This window comes from Chiloscyllium plagiosum, chromosome 11 (assembly GCF_004010195.1).
Source record: "Chiloscyllium plagiosum isolate BGI_BamShark_2017 chromosome 11, ASM401019v2, whole genome shotgun sequence".
In the NCBI taxonomy this organism is placed as follows: domain Eukaryota; kingdom Metazoa; phylum Chordata; class Chondrichthyes; order Orectolobiformes; family Hemiscylliidae; genus Chiloscyllium; species Chiloscyllium plagiosum.
In genome coordinates, this window is record NC_057720.1 from 64,607,563 (window position 1) to 64,630,176 (window position 22,614).

At 38.0% G+C, this 22,614-nt stretch overlaps 1 protein-coding gene across 2 annotated transcripts in view; it reads left to right on the forward strand.

The window, feature by feature from the left end:
- The first annotated feature begins 310 nt into the window (after nt 1-310).
- Nucleotides 311-22,614, forward strand: part of edem3 (ER degradation enhancer, mannosidase alpha-like 3) — a 76,789-nt gene continuing 54,485 nt past the window's right edge. For both annotated transcript variants that reach the window (XM_043699563.1, XM_043699564.1), the window contains exons 1-3: nt 311-620; nt 9,679-9,724; nt 22,318-22,418. In XM_043699563.1, the coding sequence (XP_043555498.1) occupies nt 487-620; nt 9,679-9,724; nt 22,318-22,418 (281 nt within the window). In that variant the 5' untranslated portion in view covers nt 311-486. The remainder of the gene's footprint in view (nt 621-9,678; nt 9,725-22,317; nt 22,419-22,614) is intronic.

The window sequence follows — 22,614 nt, forward strand, 5'->3', positions numbered from 1 at the left end:
CCTGCATTATCTCGATTTCTAATAGACGCCTACTCCTTTCCATTGAGCTGCCGCTGGACCACAACTGATGGATACATCGCTCCGACGCCGGGGAATGATACACTGCTCAGAATCACAGCCAATCAGCGACCGGGGCGACACAAAGCGACACATTCCAATCGCGCGGGCAACAGCCAATCGGCGCAGTCGGACGAAATGATTGACAGCAATGGAAAACCGCTTAGCGGAGGTGCGGACGTGACGTCTCGCTCAGACACAGAACCAATCAGCGGTCGCTCTGTGGACGACCAGGAGGCGGGGACTGCGAAGTTGTCAACGTCAGTTGTCCAGCGTCACCTAAAGATGGCGACTACCAGGAAGAGGTGGGATTGGGAGCTGGAGACATTATAGTAGTTGACTCTGTGTGTGTGTGTGTGTGAATGGGATGCCCCTGTAGAGTTTTTGGCTTGTGTCTGTGTGTGTTTGTGGGTGGTGAGAATCGGCCCGATGAGCGGTATCGGAGGTGACAGAGAGAGGTTCCCACCCTCAGCCCTGTTGGGGTGGATGCTGCTGCTCGCTGTGTCCTGCCTTGGACTGAGGATGGTGGGCGCGATGGAGAAAGAGGAGAAACGCCAACTCAGGTGAGTAGATGTCGCCCTTTCACCTTCTCGTGACGCGTCACCAATGTGTACAAGAAGTGTGCCTTCTAAATCGGCAGTTTTTGCCACTTCAACACACCAGCCTGTTCCCAGTCCAACATCTCTGTCTCGGGCTTGCTGCAATCCTCTCGAGAAGCTCAGTGCAAGCTGGAAGAACGGCACCTCATTTTTCGCTAGGGAACTTTACAATCTTCTGGACTCAATATTGTGATCAGCAGGTTTTGGCGCTTGAGACACCTTCTTCCATGTCCAAACCCCAACTCTCTCACATCTGGCCTTGTTATCACATGGTCTGTTATTACACACAACTCATCGTTAGCCGCGAATAATCACCAATTAATAGCTATTCATTCTCCAAGTCTGACCAACTGTTCTTCAGTCTTTAGTCTCTCTCTCTCTCTCTCCAACTATTGTTTACTCCTCCCTTTCGGGGGCCATCTTCTGCATTTAAAAAAACTTCTTCCTAGCTACTATCAGTTCTGAAGAAGGGTCACCACCAGATCTGAAACTTTAACTCTGATTTCTATCCACAGATGCTGCTGTATATGCTGAGCTTTTCCAGCAATTCCTGTTTTCCTTCTGCTTGGGGTTAGTTCTCAACTAGACATTTGAACTTTAAGTGGGGGAGAGAAAAAAATCTGGTTTATTTCTTTAGATTTTGATCTAATGAAATAGTGACTCTTCCAAGAGGTTTTTCATGTTAAGTGTATCTTATGGAATATCTCTGTGCAAAAACAACTTCTTCCTAGCTACTGTCAGTTCTGAAGTCATTTAAGTGACTGCTGGACATGCATATGGTCAAAGAAATTTGAGGGTGCATACATGAGGATCAATGGTCAGCATAACATCGTGGGCTGAAGAGCCTGTTCTGTGCTGTACTGTTGTATGTTCTATGTTTAAAACGATTGTATCATTTTTCAAAAATGAATTATGGTTAGTATGATTGTGTCTCCTGCTAAAATCTGACTTGAGAGTTCTTTGTAATTTCTTAAGGATCAAAGCAGAGACCATTATTTAGATAGTTTTCACGTTTCTGTCGACAGTAGTGCTGTCATTATTAAAAGATGGTTGTATGGGTCAGGAAATAAGAAAATATACTCATTGCAATGGGCAGTTTGTAATTTTGCACAACGCAAAAAAGGAGATATTGTGTGCCAGGTCTTAATAAATTCAGTAGGGAAAATAATCTTTAAAGAACAGGGCTTTTACTGTTGGGCAACTAAAATAACATGTATTAGGTCTACTAGGTATTTTTAAAAATAAAAATAGGAACATTTCAAAATTATTTTTAAAAGTATATGACGGGTTTTGAATTTTTGAAGTTCCTTGCTGTAAAGGAAGCTCTAAAGAAGCATAGAGTTAGGTTAATGTAGTAGAGTTATTCTGCCCGAATCACCCCTTCATGTTTAGGTTTTTAGGTCATTGATGTCAGCTTCTCATTGCATCAATATTTCCTGGTTTTAAACAATTAATATTTAAGGTGTTGAATGAAAGACTGTGAAAATCTGATTTGCTATATTGACATTTTTGCTGGATGTAAACTGATATGTGAGAAAGTAATAATGATTGGATGAGGAAAATTTGTAGGCAAATTGTTTAAATTCAGATTTCATTATGGGACTGTTCACTTTGTAATATTGTTCAAATATCTGTGGGGACAATTGTATTGACTGATGAAATTATCTGCAGATGGAATTCCTTTGTAAAATGAAATATTTATGTCTCTACGTATGGTTTAAAGAAGCACTTACAATTTAAAAACTGCTTCAAATAATTTTGTATAATGCATGCCACACTAAAAAATTGTCAGTTGAATGATAGTAGCTGGCATTTAGTCATTTGACTATAGATTATATATCTGATATACAGTTGGTCCTGTAGCCTTTTTCTGTAATATGAATGGAATATTATCACTGCAATGGGAAGTTAAATCTACATGTTCTTGTGTTAACTATTGCAATCAATTGTAATTACTGAAGCTTTTATCACTTTTTTGTTTGCACCATAAAGGCGAATTGGCTAATCTAAATGGACAGACATGGCTGTGATGCCTTATAAGCTGTATGGACCCCATCCACTTAGTGATGGATGCTTCATGAGAGAGGTGAAAGGACTGATAAAATAATAGGCTAATTATGGGATAGATCCTGGAAAACTCCACTGTAACTCCTTAGGCAGTTTAAACTAAGTTGAGGAATTCACACTGACTTTGACATACATCACAGATTCCTCCCTTTGGTATAGCATAATTTCTGCCCTAGACTGAAGCAGGTTCACCTCTTTCCCTTTAAAACAAAAATGCAGTTAATCTACATTCAGTACAAAAATTAGCAACCTGTTTCACAGGCTTACTATTCCTGAGAGAATAACTTCTAACTATTCAACATTGTCCTGTTCTTGGATAATCTATAAACATGGCCTTGTTCTTTGTTTGAATTCATCCAAAGCATCTTATTTTCAAATCAACCTGTTTCAGAAGTATTATTACCCACCTCTGGACAGGATAGAATTTGATCCTGGATGTCCTGGCTCAGAGATAGGGACATAATCACTGTGCCACAAAAATCCCATTATCCAAAGTATACAGAATCAAGTTCTTTGACCTTATTTGCATAGTTAAGGATTTTAAATTGTGAATAAATAATGTGACTCTCTCATTAACATCCTCTTGAAAACCTCAATATCTTCTACCATGTGAGACCAAAATTGGACATTGTATTCTAATCAATGCATAACCAATACCTTAACCAACCAGAACAAAATAATATATTTTTGTTTTGTAATGAATTTTCCTCTGAGTAGGATATAGAAGACTGTTTCTGTTAGCTATTATTGCAGTTTATTTGTCATGACCATTTCATGAGTGATGTACAATAACATGGATTTTTCTTTCACTTCTTGATTAAATTAAGTTTGATGTAAGGTTTATTATATAATTACTGCTAAATTTGTTACATGCTTAACACTACTTTTTTTTTCTCTCAGTTTAAACATGGTTTATTGATATGTTGTCTCAACATATCGAAGTTGACTTGCAGCAGTTGAATATTTGTTTCAGTTCCCATGCAGCTTAGTTTCATCCACAAATTTTCATATCATTCCTTCAGTGCACCCCTCTAGGGTCATTAATGTAAATAATAAAGCTCTTACAGCTCAGCACCAATTGCTGTTTATATCTGCTGTTGCCAATTTAAATTCTATTATTTCCTGCCAAACTGTCTTGTAACCATCTTTGTACATACATCACTAATAATGCTTATTCATTCTTTTGAGACTCTGTGATTCTTTGTTTCCTGTGAAAGGACTTGTTGTTTTTTGATATTTTGCATCTGCCCTCTACCTGGAACTAATCAAGGATTTCAATATTTCAAGTTGAGTTTTAAAGTTTGGTAATGTTGCAGTAGGATTATTGATTTTGAAACCAAATTTACTGATTTAACTGGCTGTGGTATGAACTCTAGTGCTGGTTCTGTTATTAAAGGCAACATACTCAGTAACTTGGCTACTCCACATTTTTGGGAGTCCCTGTTAGGTTGTGTTAAATTGTATTCATCTCCATTGATTGCTGCATTGTTTTGAAACTGACAGTACATTCCAAAATCAATAAACAAAATTTTTCTCATAATGTAAACTATCCAACAGTATTGTGCTTATTTCTTCTTAATTTTTGTGAAATGTCCATGCCACTCAAAAGTTTTAGATTAGATTAGGTTAGATTAGATCAGATGCCCTACAGTGTGGAAACAGGCCCTTCAGCCCAACAAGCCCACACCGACCTTCCGAAGCGTATCCCACTCAGACCCATTTCCCTCTGACTAATAGTTTTAAGTTAATAGTCCAATAAATAATAAGGTACTTTCTCTCCCACCAACAATAGATGTGGAATGCCTGAAAACATAAGTGGTGTACTGTGGAAGATGGAATGGCACTTTAGGGTTGGTTTTGTTTTTGTCCATGGAATGTGTTAAGAATTTACTTCTGTTTACATGTTTTACTGATGTACTTAATAGTGGGAAAAAAAGTCAAAATGTATTTCCTGTGCTCTTAGTGTTACATATGCTAAAATGGTGACCACAGTTTGGAGATTAATCAGTTAAGATGTGGCTTTCTCAAATTTCAAAGGGGTAAATATTGGAATTGTTATGGCAAATAAACCTCTGAGAGGATGACTGCAAAGTACAAATTAATTATATCAGCCTTGAATGGCTTTATTGGCTGTAAATGCTTAGTTCCGGATGTGTTGCCTATAGCTACAACAGATGTGATTACCAGCATTTTCAATAGACTACCAATATCTTTACTGTTTGTTGTTCTTGGACGGAATTACACTTAAAAAATAGTGGTGGTATGTACAGTTATGTCCTGTATAAATTGTTTAAAAATGTAAAAGGCTCTGAAAACAATATAATCTGTTGAAGAAGTTAATGTTAAGAATCTATACTTTGCAAAACAAAAATTGCTTTTGTGCATTCCACAGAGTGAGAAATAGTGTGTAGGTTTGCTCACTGAGCTGTAGGTTTGATACTCGGACGTTTCATTACCTGGCTAGGTAACATCATCAGTGGCGACCTCCAAGTGAAGCTGTTGTCTCCTGCTTTCTATTTATATCTTTTTCCTGGATGGGGTTCCTGGGGTTTGTGGTGATGTCATTTCCTGTTCGTTTTCTGAGGGGTTGATAGATGGTATCTAGATCTATGTGTTTGTTTATGACGTTGTGGTTGGAGTGGCACTCCAACCAAAACGCCATAAACAAACACACAGATCTAGATACCATCTATCAACCCCTCAGAAAACGAACAGGAAATGACATCACCACAAACCCCAGGAACCCCATCCAGGAGAAAGATATAAATAGAAAGCAGGAGACAACAGCTTTGCTTCACTTGGAGGTCGCCACTGATGATGATGTTACCTAGCTAGGTAATGAAACGTCTGGGTATCAAACCTACAGCTCAGCGAGCAAACCTACACCTTAAACCTCAACTTGAGCTACAAACCTTGCAAAAAAGAGTGAGAAATTGTTGCTCAATCATTCATAGTTTTTTAAACCTCCTGCTAACTCTCTCAATTTTATTTAGATGATCACAGAATGGTTACCATGCATACTCTCATGATTTACCCAAAGGACAAATACAGTAAAGTAATAAGAGGAGAGAGAAATAGCTTGTATTTATTTAGTGCATCTCATCTCTTCAAAGTCCCAAATATTTCGCAGGCAATAAATTGTTTGAATTACATACAAATTGCTGCATTTTGTCTGTACAGTATCAGGGTCTCACAAACAAAACACAATAATTTACATTTAACTTTTTAGGAATTGATAATTAATGGGTAAGTGTTGGCTCTCTCTCTCGCTTGCATGCTCTTTCTCTCACTCTCTCCAGTACTACCACTCTCTGTGGTATATAGTACCATGGGGACCTGTAAATTGAACAAAGCAATCCCTTTCCAGTTGTCTGTACGACAGTAACACGCCTTTTAAATACCTTTTTTAAAATGTGTATTTTTATCTCATGTGTACCAGTAAGTGCTTAATACATAAAATGCTGAAAATACTCAGCACAATCCGTCAGCATCTGTGGAGAGGAAATCAGTTAATATTTCACATCTGTAACCTTTCAGATGTGAAACAAATTCAATATCTAATGGCACAGTGGGAGGGCAAATTGTAAATCATATGAACTAAGAATTTTTAAATGCGTTCTAAATCCGTGATTTATGAAATCTTAATTTATTTGATGAAATCGTGGAACAGATTGATTTAATATGAAAATGGGTGGAAACTTTGGGGTAAGGCTGATCAGAGATGAATTGCTTAAATGATTTTAGAACAGGTACTTTAGAAATAATACATTTTCCTTTGCTGTATTCTTTTTAAAAAAAAACTTCCAATCGTCAGATATATGATCACTTCTGGTCACATTTATAATGTGTTCTCTAATTGCATACAATTTTTAATTTCCTCTGTCAGCCATGCTTGACTGACCACTTCAGAGTTTTTGTATGCTGAACAAATGTACAGTTGCTGTAAACCATGTAATAGTTCTTTTAAAGACTGTTTGTTTGTTGCCATATCTTTTAAAATATTTTTCCAATCCAATTCAGCTAATTTTGGCTCATGCTTTCATTATTTTTCCTTATCAAATGTAATATACTTGTTTGTTGTTTTTTTTTTGGATACATGGTACCCACCTACTTTTTTTCCCTTTTGTTTTGCGTGAGTGTCAAAAGCTAGTCTTGCATCCGTACATCTCCCTGCTGTATAGTATAAGAGAATCAGAATACAAATTGTGGCACTGATTCTGCATACACTTTATTAAACTTGTAGCCGAATCAAAGCCTATATTTTCATAGGGCACCGATGCCATTAATTTTCTGAATTTTGTTTTACTATGGGATGCTGTTGTTGTAGGGGAATGTGTGAATTTTATTGGCTACATTCCTGTCCGAGATCTTAGTATTTTGGTCACCAGCCTGAGACTAGGCAGTGTACAGATAATATTTTTTGAGAAGGTAACGAGCAAATTCTACAAAGGAGAGCCAGTGAATGTGACTTGTTTGGATTTCCAGTAGGCTTTTGTTAAGGTGCCGTACAGGATGCTGCTAAGTAAGATAAGAGCCCATGGTGTTAAGGTCAAGGTACTGGCATGAATTGAGGATTGGCTGACTGACAGGACACAGAGAATGAGGATAAAGGGTTAATTTTTCAGGATGGTAGCTGGTGATTACCGCAAAGGTCAGTGTAGGACCACAACTATTTACATTATAAATTAACGATCTAGATGAAGCAACTGAGGCCATTGTTAATAACTTTTCAGATGACACAAAGGTAAGAGCAGACAGTGTTGAGGAAACGGGGAAGCTATAGAAGAACTTAGGCGAGGAGAGTGGGGGCAAAGTAGCAGCAGGTGGAATAAAGTTTGGGAATGTGTGCAGTTATGCACTTTGGTAGGAAGAATAGAGGTGCAGTCTTTCTAACTGGACAGGAGCATTTTGAACACTGGTTAGAAGATAGTTAAAAACTATCAGTTACAGAGGTGTAATTAAAAGCCCCTGGAGCAGGCAGAACTTGAACCCAGACGCCCTGGCTACCACTGTGCCATAAGAGCCTTAAACAATCTTTTGTACTCCGCTATATAGTGAGATATTGGGAAAGATGGCTAAGAATTTAGATAAAGATGTTGGTTTTAAAAGAATATCTTAAATAAGGAAAGAAGGAGTTGGAGATATCCGAATAAGGAATGTCAGATTTAAAGACCCCTGCGATTAACTGCAAGCCTCCACTGATGGAGCGATTAAAGATGGTCTTGTTCAGAGGGCAAACCCTATATGAAAATAAGGATGAGAAATTTAAAATCAAGGCATTGTTTAATTGGAAGTCATATTGATCAATGATCCCAGGGTGATGGTCAAATTGAAGTTGGTGAGTGTTAGAAAACAGCCAGCACAAGTTTGGATGACCTCCAGTTTATGGAGGATAGGAAAGGTGCTAAATTATTTTGAGTATGTTTAAACTAAAGTTAATTTGGGATTATGATTGGCATGGACTGAAGGATCTGGTTCTGTACTGTATGACTCTATCACTCTACAATTTTTGGACATGAATACATGGGATCATAACTGTTTCAGAAAATTTAAGACACGTGTTATTTTCTTTTGACCTTTTAAGATAAATAATTTGCTATGTCCTACATTCTAGTCCACAGTTGTAAAGTTTGAATTGATTGCAAGTTGCATTTGTGATGAACAGCAAGTATCTTTCTCTCGAGTAAAATTAGAGGTAATAGTTGTAACTTAAAACTAGTCAAGTTATGAGCACAATTACATTTTCAATATAAGAATATGCAAATTTTTGGCTTCTAATAATATATTAAATATCTTGGTATTGAACACTCTGAGAATAACTGTTTTCAGTCGAGTGTTAGTTTTAAAGTAGCATGAGATTTGAAAACATAACTGAAATTAGCATTGGGGATTTTCCCTAAGTGAATCAGGTAAAAATATCATGAAATCTTTGAGATTTGTGTGGGGGTAGGAGAGAGGATTCTGTCGTGACTATTCTAAAGCGACTCAAAAGTGGCATAAGTTGTACAGTGTGCTCTTCTTTGCAAATAATACCATGCTGGATATGTAGCTTCTGAGTTTAGAATTTCAACACAGTAACAACCATAAATTTACTTCGGTTGAAACTAAATTTTGTTCTGTTCTTGGCAGTTATAGAGGAAAAATGTAGTTGTGCCAAATACCACATTTATTCCTCATACTATTAAACTTTAAATGAATTAAAAATAGCAAAAGGGAAGGCTTTATTTATTATATAAAATGGCAGAAGCTTCACAAGTGAAAGTTCAGCTCTGTCAATGCTGTCTAATTCATTGTAAAATGAGCTGAAATTCAGGTCTTCTGTTTACGAAAGGACATAATCCTATCTGGTTATTGAATGTGTCTGTGATTTATTTCCAAGCAATTTGGTGTATGGAATGAAACAATTTGACTTCGGTCAAATGTTTAGTTATCTCGAATCAAATGAGTGGCACTCTGTTGTAACGATGTTAACAGTTCGAAAATGTTTTTGGTATAAAACTAAGTGTCAATCTCTCACGAATAATCGATCCTGATTTGAAACTATTTTCCAATGCTATAAAACTTTCTACAATATTTAACACATACAAACTAATTTTTATTTGCAATTTTTTTAATGTGCATGCTTAGAAAATTGTCTCAGCTCAGATACTAGGAAATACAAGTTGCTTTCTCAGTGGAGGGGGAGGGAATGCGGTGAAATTAATCGTTGATCACTGGCTTGTTCTAAGAAGTTTTCAAATACCAGTCAGCTTTCTCTGCTGGACAGCAATTGTGGTCCATGCAAGTTGTAAATGTACATAGAAAATCTTGCATTAATAAAGTGCTCTTCACAACTAATGACTTCTCAAAGTGCTTTACAACCAATTAAGAAATTTTGGTGTGTAATTGCTATTGTTATGTAAAATTGTGTGCTAATTACAATTGTACTTAAATTTTGATTTTCTTTTACTTTCAGGGATCAAGTACTAGAGATGTTTGATCATGCTTATCAAAATTACATGGTAAGCTGCACCAATCTTTGTGTTGAGATGGTTTAAATTTGCATGCATTTATGTTTTTCGAGGAACGTGAAAACATTGCATTTAAGGGACAGTTCTACTTCCGTAAAGACAGAAACGAAAATTGTGATTATCAAGACAGTGTTGAAAGATATTACAACGAAGTCCATATCTCCAACATATTGTAGAAACTTAAATGAAGATTTGATTGTTTTTGAGTATTTAGGTCTATTACTTGTGTCCGTTAAAACATTTCAAATTGACATGTATATATTATTCTTTGCAGCTGTTAGCATCAAGTCATTAGCACAGTATTATAGCAGACATTTTGCAATAATTATGCAAATGAAGGTTTTGGACTTTGAAAGTTTTTGTTTCTTAAACAATTTGTTAATTTAAAATGAGGAAAATTTTACCAAACTACTCCAGTCAAAACACTGAGTCTTCAGTCATTTGTGTACAGTTTTATTGTTCCAGTTTGATCATTTTTACTCTGCATTTGCAATTTGATCCATGGTCAGGTGCCAAAGCACTGAACTGGTTCAGCAAATTTACAAGGTTAGCAGGTGTGGCTGTAGAACTAGAGACTGATAATTTAAAGCCAACTATTTGCTAAGAGGGCTATAATTTTATAATTTGCCATTGCAGTCAATTCTATGTTAGACAGGATCTAACAACACTAATGTAATTTTAGAACAATGTGAGTAGTCAGCGTAGTTATTCTGCCAAGTCATATTTGATCAAGTGAGAGGCAAAACTGTTGGGCAGCCTCCAATTGCTGGTGAAAGTTCGAGTGTTATGGAAGATAACTTGATCATTGCTGAATTTGAATATTGCTGAAAAAAAGATATATTTTGTCAAAGCTTTTAGTTTTGCACTCATCAGGACAATTCACAGGAACATCAATGGAAAGGTGAACAACATTCTTTTAATGCTACCTGTAAAGGCACTGCCATAGAGAATACACCAGTTAGATAATAGCTGATTTGTTGACTGCCAGACTTTATTTAACTTTAAATCAGGCAAACTGACTGTGATTGGTCAAGGCTTTGCCCTGTGAAATGCACCAGAAAATTGGTTTCACCTATATTGTTCAGATGAAATAGACACGTTTGTATGAAAATGTTCTTTCTATCTACAAAGGACAGGATCTTGTATATTATTTTAAAATATTTTTTATGAGGTGGACTTTTCTGGCTAACCCAGCATTTATTGTCCATCCTTAATTGTCCAGAGGCTAGTTAACAGTCAACTGCGTTGCTGTGGATCTACAGCCTCATGGGTGCGAGGTCAGGTGAGTGGCAGATTTGCTGCCCAAAGGAAACGTGTAAACCATATGGGTTTTTATGATAATCAGCACTTGCATAGTCACCATCAGATTTGATTTTTATTGAATTCAGGTTTTACTGTCTTCTACTGGAGTTCACAACCACGTCCCAAAACATTAGCCTGGGTGGTCATAGATTGCCAGTTCAGTCACATTACCACTACTCCACTACTTCCTCAGTTAACTGAGTTATGTAGTTTTTGGTACGCTCTGGAGCATTATACTGCGATCTTAAAATTGATTGTCAGCGTAATTATTAGCACAGTCTTGATTATTTAGCAAATGTTTCACAATTGCAAAATTACATTTGCTGTTAGGTATTGTATTTAAAGGTTTGCAATCATAGGCTGATTGTGTATGGTCAATATATAGTGTGGTCCTGAGAAGTGTTCAGTCTACCTCTGATTACCCTTTTAGGTATGAGATATCTCAAAAGTCTGAGCAAAAGTTGAAGCTAGCTGTTTCATAATGCATTCACAAGTGGTGGTTGCCACTAACAGTATCCTCCTGTCAAGTCAAAGACATTCAGCCAATGTCAAATGAGTAATATGGTTTGTGAATTTTGTTGTTGATGTGTTGCCAAGCCATAGGCTGTCACCCCAATTATAGATAGTCTATATTGATTAGCGTATATCCTTGTTTATTGGCATATCTCCTAGTGTCTCCCTTGCCTTGCAAAGTACTGATTGTATCCAATCAGTCCATGTTTACAAAGTTTTCTAACATTAGATGTGGTCCTATGATTGGATAATGAAATAATCCTGAGTGTGCTAAGAACTACACTGACATTTAAGTTTGTCAGTCAAACTCACAGTATAATGCATTTATATGCAACTTCCAGTGCATGTAAAAATGTAGGGCCCAATTCTTTGCAGACAGGGAGAACATGTTCACCACACTATACCTGTTTCAACTGAACAGAATAGGTAACAACCATTGTCTGATTCACTGGTGCATTCCTCTGATAATGCCTCGATGAATCAGAGTCCACTTGCCAACCAATCAGTATGTTATTATCATATAATATTAAAAAATTGTTTCCCTTTTTATCAGTATCCTTGTGAATGGTCCAGATGAGTGCAGAATGAAAAATTTCAGCAAAGTGTCAAAATATTTCAATGTTATCAAATACCTATTTTTAAATGTTACAAAGGCTACAAAGGTCCATTGGTCTACTTTTGAACGAAGCAAGGAAAGCATTAGTATTTAATTTGTGCCTTGTCACAAAGTGCTTCACTGGCACAGATTCACTTTTTGAAGTGCTACCATAGTTACTATGTAAGCCAATGCAGCATCTAATTTGCACACAGTAAAGTTTCTCAAACAAGAAATGAGCTGAATGATTACTTAAGATCATAAGACCTAGGAGCGGAAGTAAGGCCATTCGGCCCATCGAGTCCACTCCGCCATTCAATCATGGCTGATGGGCATTTCAACTCCACTTACCCGCATTCTCCCCGTAGCCCTTAATTCCTTGTGACATCAAGAATTTATCAATTTCTGCTTTGAAGACATTTAGCGTCCCAGCCTCCACTTCACTCTGTGGTAATAAATTCCACAGGCCCACCACTCTGGCTGAAGAAATGTCTCCGCATTTCTGTTCTGAATTTACCCCCTCTAATTCTAAGGCTGTGTCCACGGATCCTAGTCTCCTCGCCTAACGGAAACAATTTCCTAGCGTCCACTTGGCTGAGAGATAAATTAAAAATGTTCATTAAATTGTGCCAGGGATCTTTTATGTCAGTAGGAAGATGGACATTGACATTCATTTGACATCTCATTCAAAAGTTAGTAATTTTAATAATGTAGCACTTAGTGCAATTAGGCTACATTGTTCATGCCCTGAGCCCAATTTCAGCAATGGAGCTTGAGCCCATGAACATTTGATTCAGTGATATGATTGCTAAATAACTGAACCAAACTTAATTTTAAAATTTAGGAGTTAACTTTGCATGGTTATCATTATAATGAGAAATTTGCATTATTGATGGCACTATCTCAGTTTAATTTACATGCACTATAACATAGGATAGATTCGATAAAATATCGAGATGTGGAAATTTAACTTAAAACTGCATTTAATACGATGAACTTGTTTTGTGGGAAACTCCATAATCTATCAAAACAATGTTATGTAAAGACTATTATTTCAAGTTGATTGTAATACAGTTCTAAAGTATAGTGATTGATTATAAGTTAAATATTTAATTTTCAATTATTAGCACTTTAAATTAATGTACTGTGGTAAAAGAACTGAGTCATGGTACTATACATACATTTTCTTAAATTCCTAGTTGACCATCGGTTTCAAAATAAAAGCTGAACATTGCAGATGGTGGAGATCTGAAGTCAAATTCTCCAGAAAGCGCTGGAGAAACTCAGCATCTGTGGAGAAATAAATTAAGTTAATGTTTTGAGTCTGATATGACTCTTTGGAACAGTTTCTCCAAAATTTCTGTTTTTGTTTGTTGCTATACTAAATTTGATATTCAGGTCAACAAGATTAGACAGTAGGAGAGGACTAACTGCACCTAGGTGGAGGTAGAGGATAAGGTGAGGGAGAGGAGGAGGGTGAAGGATCAATTTTAGAGCAAGCTGATAAGGTTATCAGGGTAAAAGAAGGCTTAGATTATGGAAGGAGGGTTCAGCAAAGTTTGGAGACATTTTTGCTTACTCTGTGGTTTGAGAAGAGGATTCCAGATCTGATTTTTTTTTTAGTCTGATCTGATTCCCTCATCACTGTCAGGATGGAAAGTTCATCTAATATTTATTGTCAGCTGGTGATGATAACAGCATGACATAATTTGTGAGAATGGGTAAGATGAATGAGCAACGTGACTCAACTGGAGATATGAATGGCAAGTTTTTTTTTCACCTGAATAGGAGGGCAGATAAACTGTTCTTGTCAATGATGGAAAGGGATAGTTAGATTTTGTTAGGTCAGAACGGAACTGTGAGGATTGCAAAAAAAACAATTCAGATTTTCTAGTCATTGTAGGTCAGAGAGAGAGAGGAAAACAAGAGCTGATTTTGTAGCCCCAGAATGACTTGATAGGAATCGGCAAGGGTTATTGGCTGCAATTGTTCTCAGTGATATTCACAGATCTGTCATTGGAAGTTTACTCTGAGTTCCTTTTTTATGTTCTTGTTCATGTGGTTCATTTTAGATTAGATTAGGTTTCCCTACAGTGTGGAAACAGGCCCTTCGGCTCAACACCGACCCTCTGAAGAATAACCCACCCAGACCCCTATCCCTCTGACTAATGCACCTAACGCTACGAGCAATTTAGCGTGGCCAATTCACCTGACTTGCACATCTTCGGACTGTGGGAGGAAACCCATGCAGACACTGGGAGAATGTGCAAACTCCACACTGACAGTCACCTGAGGCTAGAATCGAACCTGGGACGCTGGTGCTGTGAGGCAGCAGTGCTAGCCTCTGAACCATCGTGCCATGAATATTTTTGAGTAATTATTTCCCTACATCCTATTTTTGTCCAGATATTTGAATGAATCAAGATTTCCTGTGGGATTTATGATGGAAGGATACTTGATTAAGACTAGCATTGTTGGGAGTTTTGTCCTTTTTTTTTGTCTTTGTCTTTGTATGGAAGGTCTGTATCAAACCGCAAGAACCTTTACTGTATAGTTTGTAATAATGTATAGGCAAATCATTTGATGTAGAATTATTATATAATGTTGGTTGAACCCCTTTGTAATTATGTATACATGGCACGACCTTCAGAATGCGAGCTAGCGAGCAATGTATGTGGAATGTTGCAATTACATGCTGTTTTTAATCTGTTATAAATAGACGGAAACTTGATTTCAGTTCAGGTAGTAAATACTTTGCGTTACAAAGTACAACACTGAGCATTTTTAAAAAATAATGTCTTGTTGAAATATTGAAGGTTTGGTGTTGACTGAACATGAATTTGTGGATTTTGATCATTGTAGAAATAATTATATTCCAATGCAGTGTTGATATTATTAGGACTTTTCAGTGGTAGAAATGACATTTGGCCTGCAAATAAGAATTAATGTTGCTACGTTCCAGCTCGGAAAAAGCAAGATATAAAAATACCACATCTCTGTCCATCAGGTAGAAAACTATTTGTTTTCCCAGTTAGATTCTGCTGTGGTCTCCCTGAAATATTGTCAGATGTGCAAGTGTAAATAACACATTCTCAAGATTTATTATCTTTCCATTGCTCAGCTAAGTTTCTTTCTATTACTGTAACCTTTACTATGTCACTGGGATGATCACAAACTTGAAAAATACAGACTTCCAGTTGCTCTAATAGCAAACACAATAAAACACTATCATTAACTCTGATTGCTCTGTGTTGAATAGGTAGCAATGTGGTTATTGCAGCATTCAAATCTGATGTTTTCTTTTGTCACTGAGCTCATATTGTCTATCCTTGGTAAACCAGCATATGAACAACTGATTTAACAGTTCACATCTGTGTAATAATTTCAAACAATTGTAAAAAGCCTCATGTTGGTAATAAGGAAAACTCTTGAATCTATCACAAAGGATGTGATAACTGGATGCTTAGAAAATAGTAGTAAGATTGAGCAGAGTTAGAATGGACTTAAAAAGGGAAATGATATTTGACAAACAAATTAAATATTGTTTGAGGATGTACTGTGCAATGCTAATGAGGGGGAACCAGCTGATGAGGTGTATTTAGATTTTCAGAAGACTATCAATAACAGAGGGATAGTAAGCACAATGAAGTATATGAGCTACTATACTCAGATGGATTTTGAATTGATCAATAGAAAATACAGCATAGAAATATGCAGTAATTGTCAGGCTGGCAGTCTGTGTTAGTCGGGGTGCTGCAACGATCAGGCGTAGGCTATTTGCAATATTTATTAATGATTTGGATTTGTGAACCTAATGTAATTTTACAAGTTTGCTGATGACACTAAGTGAGTTGTGAGGAAGGTGAAAGTGGCTTCAGGGTGATTTTAGATAGGTTAAGTTGAGTCGGCAACAGCATGACAGATGGAATATAATTATAGAATATGGGATGTAATCCACCTTGGTAGGAAAGTCAGCAGAGTATTTCTGAACTGGTGAAAGATTGAGAAGTGTTAATGTTCACAAAGACTTGGGTGATGATGTTTATAAGTCACTGAAAGTTAAAATGCAGGTCTAACAAGCACAAGAAGGCAGTTGGTATGTTGACCTTTATTGCAAGAGGACTTGAGTAAAGAAGCACATATGTATTGCTTCATAGAACCTTGGTGACACTAAACCTAGAGTATGGTGTTGCCTGACCCCAGGAAGGGTATTCTTAATTTTCACAGAGAAGGCACAGCAAAGCTTCATCAGAAGTAGAGACTTCTATCTGTTTTTTCTTTGGGGGGGAAAGTAGAAATTTGCCAACTGATGCCTCTATGCATTTTTATATGCATTCATGTTTCAAGTTCTCTCCCAGTATACACTGTCTAGTTTGTACCTAGATAACATAAGTTTGATATTGTTAGCTGGATTTTGCATTGAACACACCAGAAGTCTGGGTGCCACATAATTGCTGTCTGAATAGTCCTACTCTAAGTGTGAATGAATAACTACAGTCAAAGGTTCTTTTTCATGATGCTGGTTCAGTGCAACTCTATAACATTTAAAATATAGGACTTGTATTCAAAATGTTTGTCTCATCTAACCAGTTCTAAAGCATCGCAATAGGTTATCATACAATGATACTGACAAAGGTGCTGATATTTTTAGTTTGAAAGTCATGGTTTTATAATCCCAGCACCTTTTTTTTAACAAAAATAAATTGAAAACTCCCAGTCATTCTAATCAAAAGACAAATGCCGCAAGGTTTCACATCTTAACCAAAACATTTCTCTACAAGAGTTGAACAAAGCAAGCATTGCTAATTTCACACTATATTTCACAAGCATTTGTACTCTTACCCCAATAATTACATCAGCGCACACCCCATTCTATTTTTGTTTTCCTTTTAAGAGTTCCCCTATACTTTAGTGATCTTGAGGGTTCCTTCCTTTTCCTGGAACCAAACCAAGGTCTCGGGAATTCTTTTTGAATCTCGGGTGTTCCTACTATGTGAAAAATAGGAAATTTCTTGCGCCCTTCCACTGCCATCTGACTAGGTGAACCCTCAGACTGTATCTTTCAAAACCTCACTGTTATTGATTCCCCAGTTCCAGCATGGACCTCATGGCATTCTTGTTAAGTCTCTTTTTTTTAAAGAAAAAGCTTTTGTTTTATTCACTTGTGGTAGGTGGACTTTGCTAGCATTTATTGCCCATCTCTAGTTGCTCTTGAGAAGGTGATAGTGATCTGTCGTCTTGAACTGCTGCAAACTGATCCTTGTTTATGATTGTCCTCTGTTTCTGGTCCAATAGCTTTTGGCAAATTCTCTTTGTATGTTTCAAACCTGCTCCCAGCGTGTCCCAAACTACTTCTGTCCTGCGTATCTGTGAAAAATCATGCATACAAAATCCAAACCCAAGCCCTGCCTGGCTGCTATTGTTCTGTATTGAAATGGAGTGCACTGGGGTATCTCAGAAATTTAAACAAATTAATTATCTCTAACTTCAAACATCCTTTTTATGTAAATCCATGATTGAAGCAGTGACAGGATCTTGGCGTTTACTGAGGTGATCTTTTATTGAGATTGATGCAATCCAGGAGCGCTCTCTGCTGTGTCTGGAGTGTGAACGTCGGTCAGTGGAGGGCATTGGTGTGCTGGAGAGAGAGGCAGATGAAGGGCTGGGCTGGGTGTAGAGGGTAGCTAGGGAAGGAGGCTGCATGTGTTTTGGGGGTTGGAGAAAGGAGTTGCACATATTAGTGGTAGGTTTGAGGAAGGGGCTGCATATGGTGGGGCTGGAGAAGGAAACTGAAAGCAGGGGATGGAGCGGATGAATTCTGCAAGTGAGGGGTTCTAGGGAAGTTGGAGGATCCATGGGGTGTGGAAGAGGGCTGCAAGTGGCAGAGTGGAAGAAGGCTTCTATAGTGGGTGGAGAGGGTGGTTGCAAAGGATTGAACACTTTTAAACCCATCAGCAAAGGCACTTGGGATCCAAGTAAACTTTGAATCACCGAGATGGTGAATTTCTTGAAAATAATATGAAATCACTGGTTTAAAAATGCTTCACTTCAGGCACTACTACATTTGGAAAAAAATGTAGTGAGTTCTTCTAACAAACATGAGCAATTGTTAAATTTTAAATTTTGAAATGCAGAAAACAGAATAGTAGATGCATGCTTAATATGGTTCAGTTTTTGAGTATGTATGATGGAAACAGATTAGCTGTGACTTCATCCATCTGTGGAAATTCTGCTTTTGGGAGCATTTTTTGTGTAGAAGTATGGATCAATCATTTTGAAAACACATTTGTTAATTTACAACTGTTTTACACCAATTTTGAACAATGTAGTGTCTAGGAAATTAAGAAAAACATTGTGTTGTGGCTTTAAATTTAATGGAAAGCTACGTTTCCTCTTCTGTGTGGATATCCAAAGTCTGTATGCGGCAGGAATTCTGAAGCTGGAAGTTAATGCATTGGGCCACCGATTAGCCTGCATGGACCCTCAGAGTGGTAGCATGGCCATGTAATCTAGAGGGAGTGTTGTTGGAGAATAGATAATTAATGTAGATATTGATGACTTATTCTAATTCTAGCAACATAGAAACTGGAGTAGACCATTCAGCCCCTCAAACCTGCCCACCATTCAATAAGATCATAGTGAATCTATGGTCTAACTCCATATATCTGCTTTGGGCCCATATTCCTTCATACCCTTGCTTATTAAATACTTGTCTATCTTATGTTTAAATTCAATAATTGAATTGGCATTGACAGCTATTTCAGGAAGAGAGTTCCAAACTTCCACTACTGTTTGCATGTAGAAGTGCTTTCTTATATCTCCCCTGAATGGCCTGGCCCTAATTTTTAGTGTTGAGAATGTGTTGCTGGAAAAGCACAGCAGGTCAGGCAGCATCCGAGGAGCAGGAAAATTGACGTTTCGGACCGGAGCCCTCCATCAGGAATGGAAGAAGATGTGGCTCTAGTAGTGAGTCTGCTTGAGGACGTGGCTGAAGAGCTTCAGGGCAGAGGAGAGAACCTGGGGAGTACTGTGAGAGAGGGATTTACTGAGATCTTTGTAGAGAGAGGAGAGCTTCTTCAAGGTCCGCATTCTTTGAAGAGGCTTTGCAGTAAGGTTGAAATCAACTAGGAGATGGTGAGGTCTGCAGATGCTAGAAATCAGAGTTGAGTGTGTTGCTGGAAAAGCACAGCAGGTCAGGCAGCATCTGAAGAGCAGGAAAATCGACGTTTCTGGCCAGAGCTCTTCCTCAGAAACACACTCTCAACTCTGATTTCCATCATCTGCAGACTTCAACTGTCTCCTGGGCCAAATTTTTAATCAATGCCCCTGGTTCTGGACACTCCAACTAATGGAAATAATCAATTCTTTTCTACTGAGTCTTTCCCTGTTCATATCCTGAAGACTTTGATGTCAATCACCCCTTAACATTCTCAATTCTAGAGAATGAAGGCCACTTTGTCTAATCTCTCCTCATAACTCTTGAAGTCAAGGTATCATCCTCGTAAACCTACATTGAACTTCCCCCAGGTCAAAAGATCTTTTCTTGGGTGTAGTGCAAAGGTCTGCTCACAGTTCCTCTTATTGGGGTCTAACTGTGGCTTTGTATAACTGCAGCATTACGTTTATATCTCTATACTCCAGCCCTTTAGGTAGTCAAGACCATGGAATGATGGCCTTGCTATCTTCTGCATCTATGCACCTGAGCTCCCAAATCTTGTTGGGCATTCACTGTATTTAACTTTTTTGAAAAAAAAAACCCTGATCTATCTTTTCTCAGTCCGAAATGGATAATCTCACATGTGCTCACATCTACCACAGCTCTGCCACTAACCTAATCTATCCATATCTTGTTGTAATTTTGTCCTGTTGTAAACATTGTCTGCAATGCTGCCTAATTTTGTTCTGTCATAAAATTTAGATATTTGACTTTTTTAATGACACTGTCTAAGGTTGTTAACGAATATTGTGAATAATTGAAGCCTCAACACACATCCCTGCAAGATATCACTCATCTCTTTCTGCCAATTTAGGTACTTATCTATTATTCCAAACTTGTTTCCTGTCACTGCAACCAATTTCCTATCCACGTCAGTCATTTACCCTCATTTCTGTGTACTTCCAACTTAGCTAACAGTCTTTTGTGTGAGACTTTACCAAAAACCACCTTGAGGTCCATATAAACAATATCCATTGACTTACATCAATTGCCTTTGTCACCTCTTCAAAATGTTCTGAGATTTGTCAGACATGACCGAACATTTGTGAATCCCTGTTGATTCTCCCTGATTAACTGCATTTTTTTGAGGTGATCAGTAACCCTACACTTGATTATAGACTCCCAACAATTTCACCACCGCAGACATCAGGCTAACTGGTCTGTAATTCCCTGGTTTCCTTTTGACATCCTTTTAAAGAGCAGAAAGACATGAGCAAATTTCCAATCCCCAGGTACCACTCCTGAATCCTGGGAACTGTGAAAGTTTATGGTTAGGGCATTAGGAACATGCGTCCCTACTTCCTTCAACACCCATGGCTGAAAACCATCAGGTCCTGGGGATTTATCACTCTTCAGTTCTATTCATGATCACATTATTGATGATTTACTTCAGCTAGTTTCATTTAGACCTGTCCCTGATCCTCTGTTAATTTCTTTTGTACTTCTGGCATGCTATCCTTCTTTTCAGTTGTGAATACAAAGCAAAATAAGCATTCAGCATATCTGCTATTACTCCATGATCATTAATAATATCTCCATACTCTCCCTTCAGTGGATCAATCGTACTGTCTTCCTGTTTGTCCTATGTAGTGTTTTGTGCAGTCCTTGCATGGGATTTTGTACACTACATTGGTTTTGCTCATGCTGGGTATCGGGTCCTTCGTCCTGGTGAGTTGTTGTCTGAGAGTGGCTGTTGGTTTGTGTGCTGTTATGAGTCCTAGTGGTTGCAGTAGTCTGGCTGTCAGTTCGGAAATGCTCTTGATGTATGGTCGTGTGGCTAGTCCTTTGGGTTGTGGCATGTCCTCGTTCCGTTGTCTTTCCTTTAGGCATCTGTTGATGAAATTGCACAGGTATCCATTTTTGGCGAATACATTGTATAGTACACCAGAACTGCAAAAAGAGGAAGAAGAACACCTATACAATGTATTCGCCAAAAACAGATACCTGCGCAATTTCATCAACAGATGCCTAAGGGAAAGACAACGGAACGAGGACATGCCACAACCCAAAGGACTCGCCACGCTACCATACATCAAGAGCATTTCCGAACTGACAGCCAGACTACTGCGACCATTAGGACTCATAACAGCACACAAACCAACAGCCACTCTCAGACAACAACTCACCAGGACGAAGGACCCGATACCCAGCATGAGCAAAACTAATGTAGTGTACAAAATCCCATGCAAGGACTGCACAAAACACTACATAGGACAAACAGGAACACAGCTAACGATCCGCATCCATGAACACCAACTAGCCACGAAACGACATGACCAGCTATCCTTAGTAGCCACACACGCAGATGACAAGCAACATGAATTCGACTGGGACAACACTACTATTATAGGACAAGCCAAACAGAGAACAGCCAGGGAATTCCTAGAGGCATAGCACTCATCCACAGATTCCATCAATAAGCACATCTTCTGGACCCAATATACCGACCACTGCAGCGGATAGCTGGAACTGACAACCGGAAGCGGCAGATTCAAACCACTACAAATGCCGGAGGAAAGATCACAGAAGCGCTTCACAGGAGGCTCCCAAGCACTGAGGATGTCACCTAGACAGAGGACAAAACGTCTGCAACACAAATTCCCAGCTCAGCGAACAGAACCACAACGAGCACCCGAGCTACAAATCTTCTCTCAAACTTTGAAAAAAAAAAAAAATGTGGCCCGAAAGGAGACCTTAAATAATAAAAATGTTGACCCTTGATGCATGGCAAGATTCGCTGCTCAACCTTGTGTGTACAGGTTCAACTAGTGATAGGTTAGAGGATTTATTCATTCTTTGTGAAGTTTTTTTTAAAGGCTCAAATTGTATGATTTGAACAGAGGTGAAATGGCATATCTTCTATTTTATTGATGAAAATATTGATATAGTCTTTCTGAATGCTTTTTTGTACTGAGTTCAATTTTTAGAGAGAGAACTTCGGTTTTTGCATTTCTGCAGGAACACGCTTACCCAGCTGATGAACTAATGCCCCTGACATGTCGTGGCCGTGTGCGTGGTCTGGAACCTAGCCGTGGTGATGTGGATGATGCGCTTGGCAAGTTAGTGTATTTTAAGTCATTCTTGCTGTTATCCATAGCTATAGATTTTGTACAAGCTGAAGAAAAGGTAGAATGCAAATCTAAAGTTTAGATTGACAGTTTTACAATTAATATATCTTGAACGCTGTAATAAGTAAAAGTTAGTATTAATTTGGAACTATAGGAATTCAAACAGCTACGTCAGTCTAACTTGAAC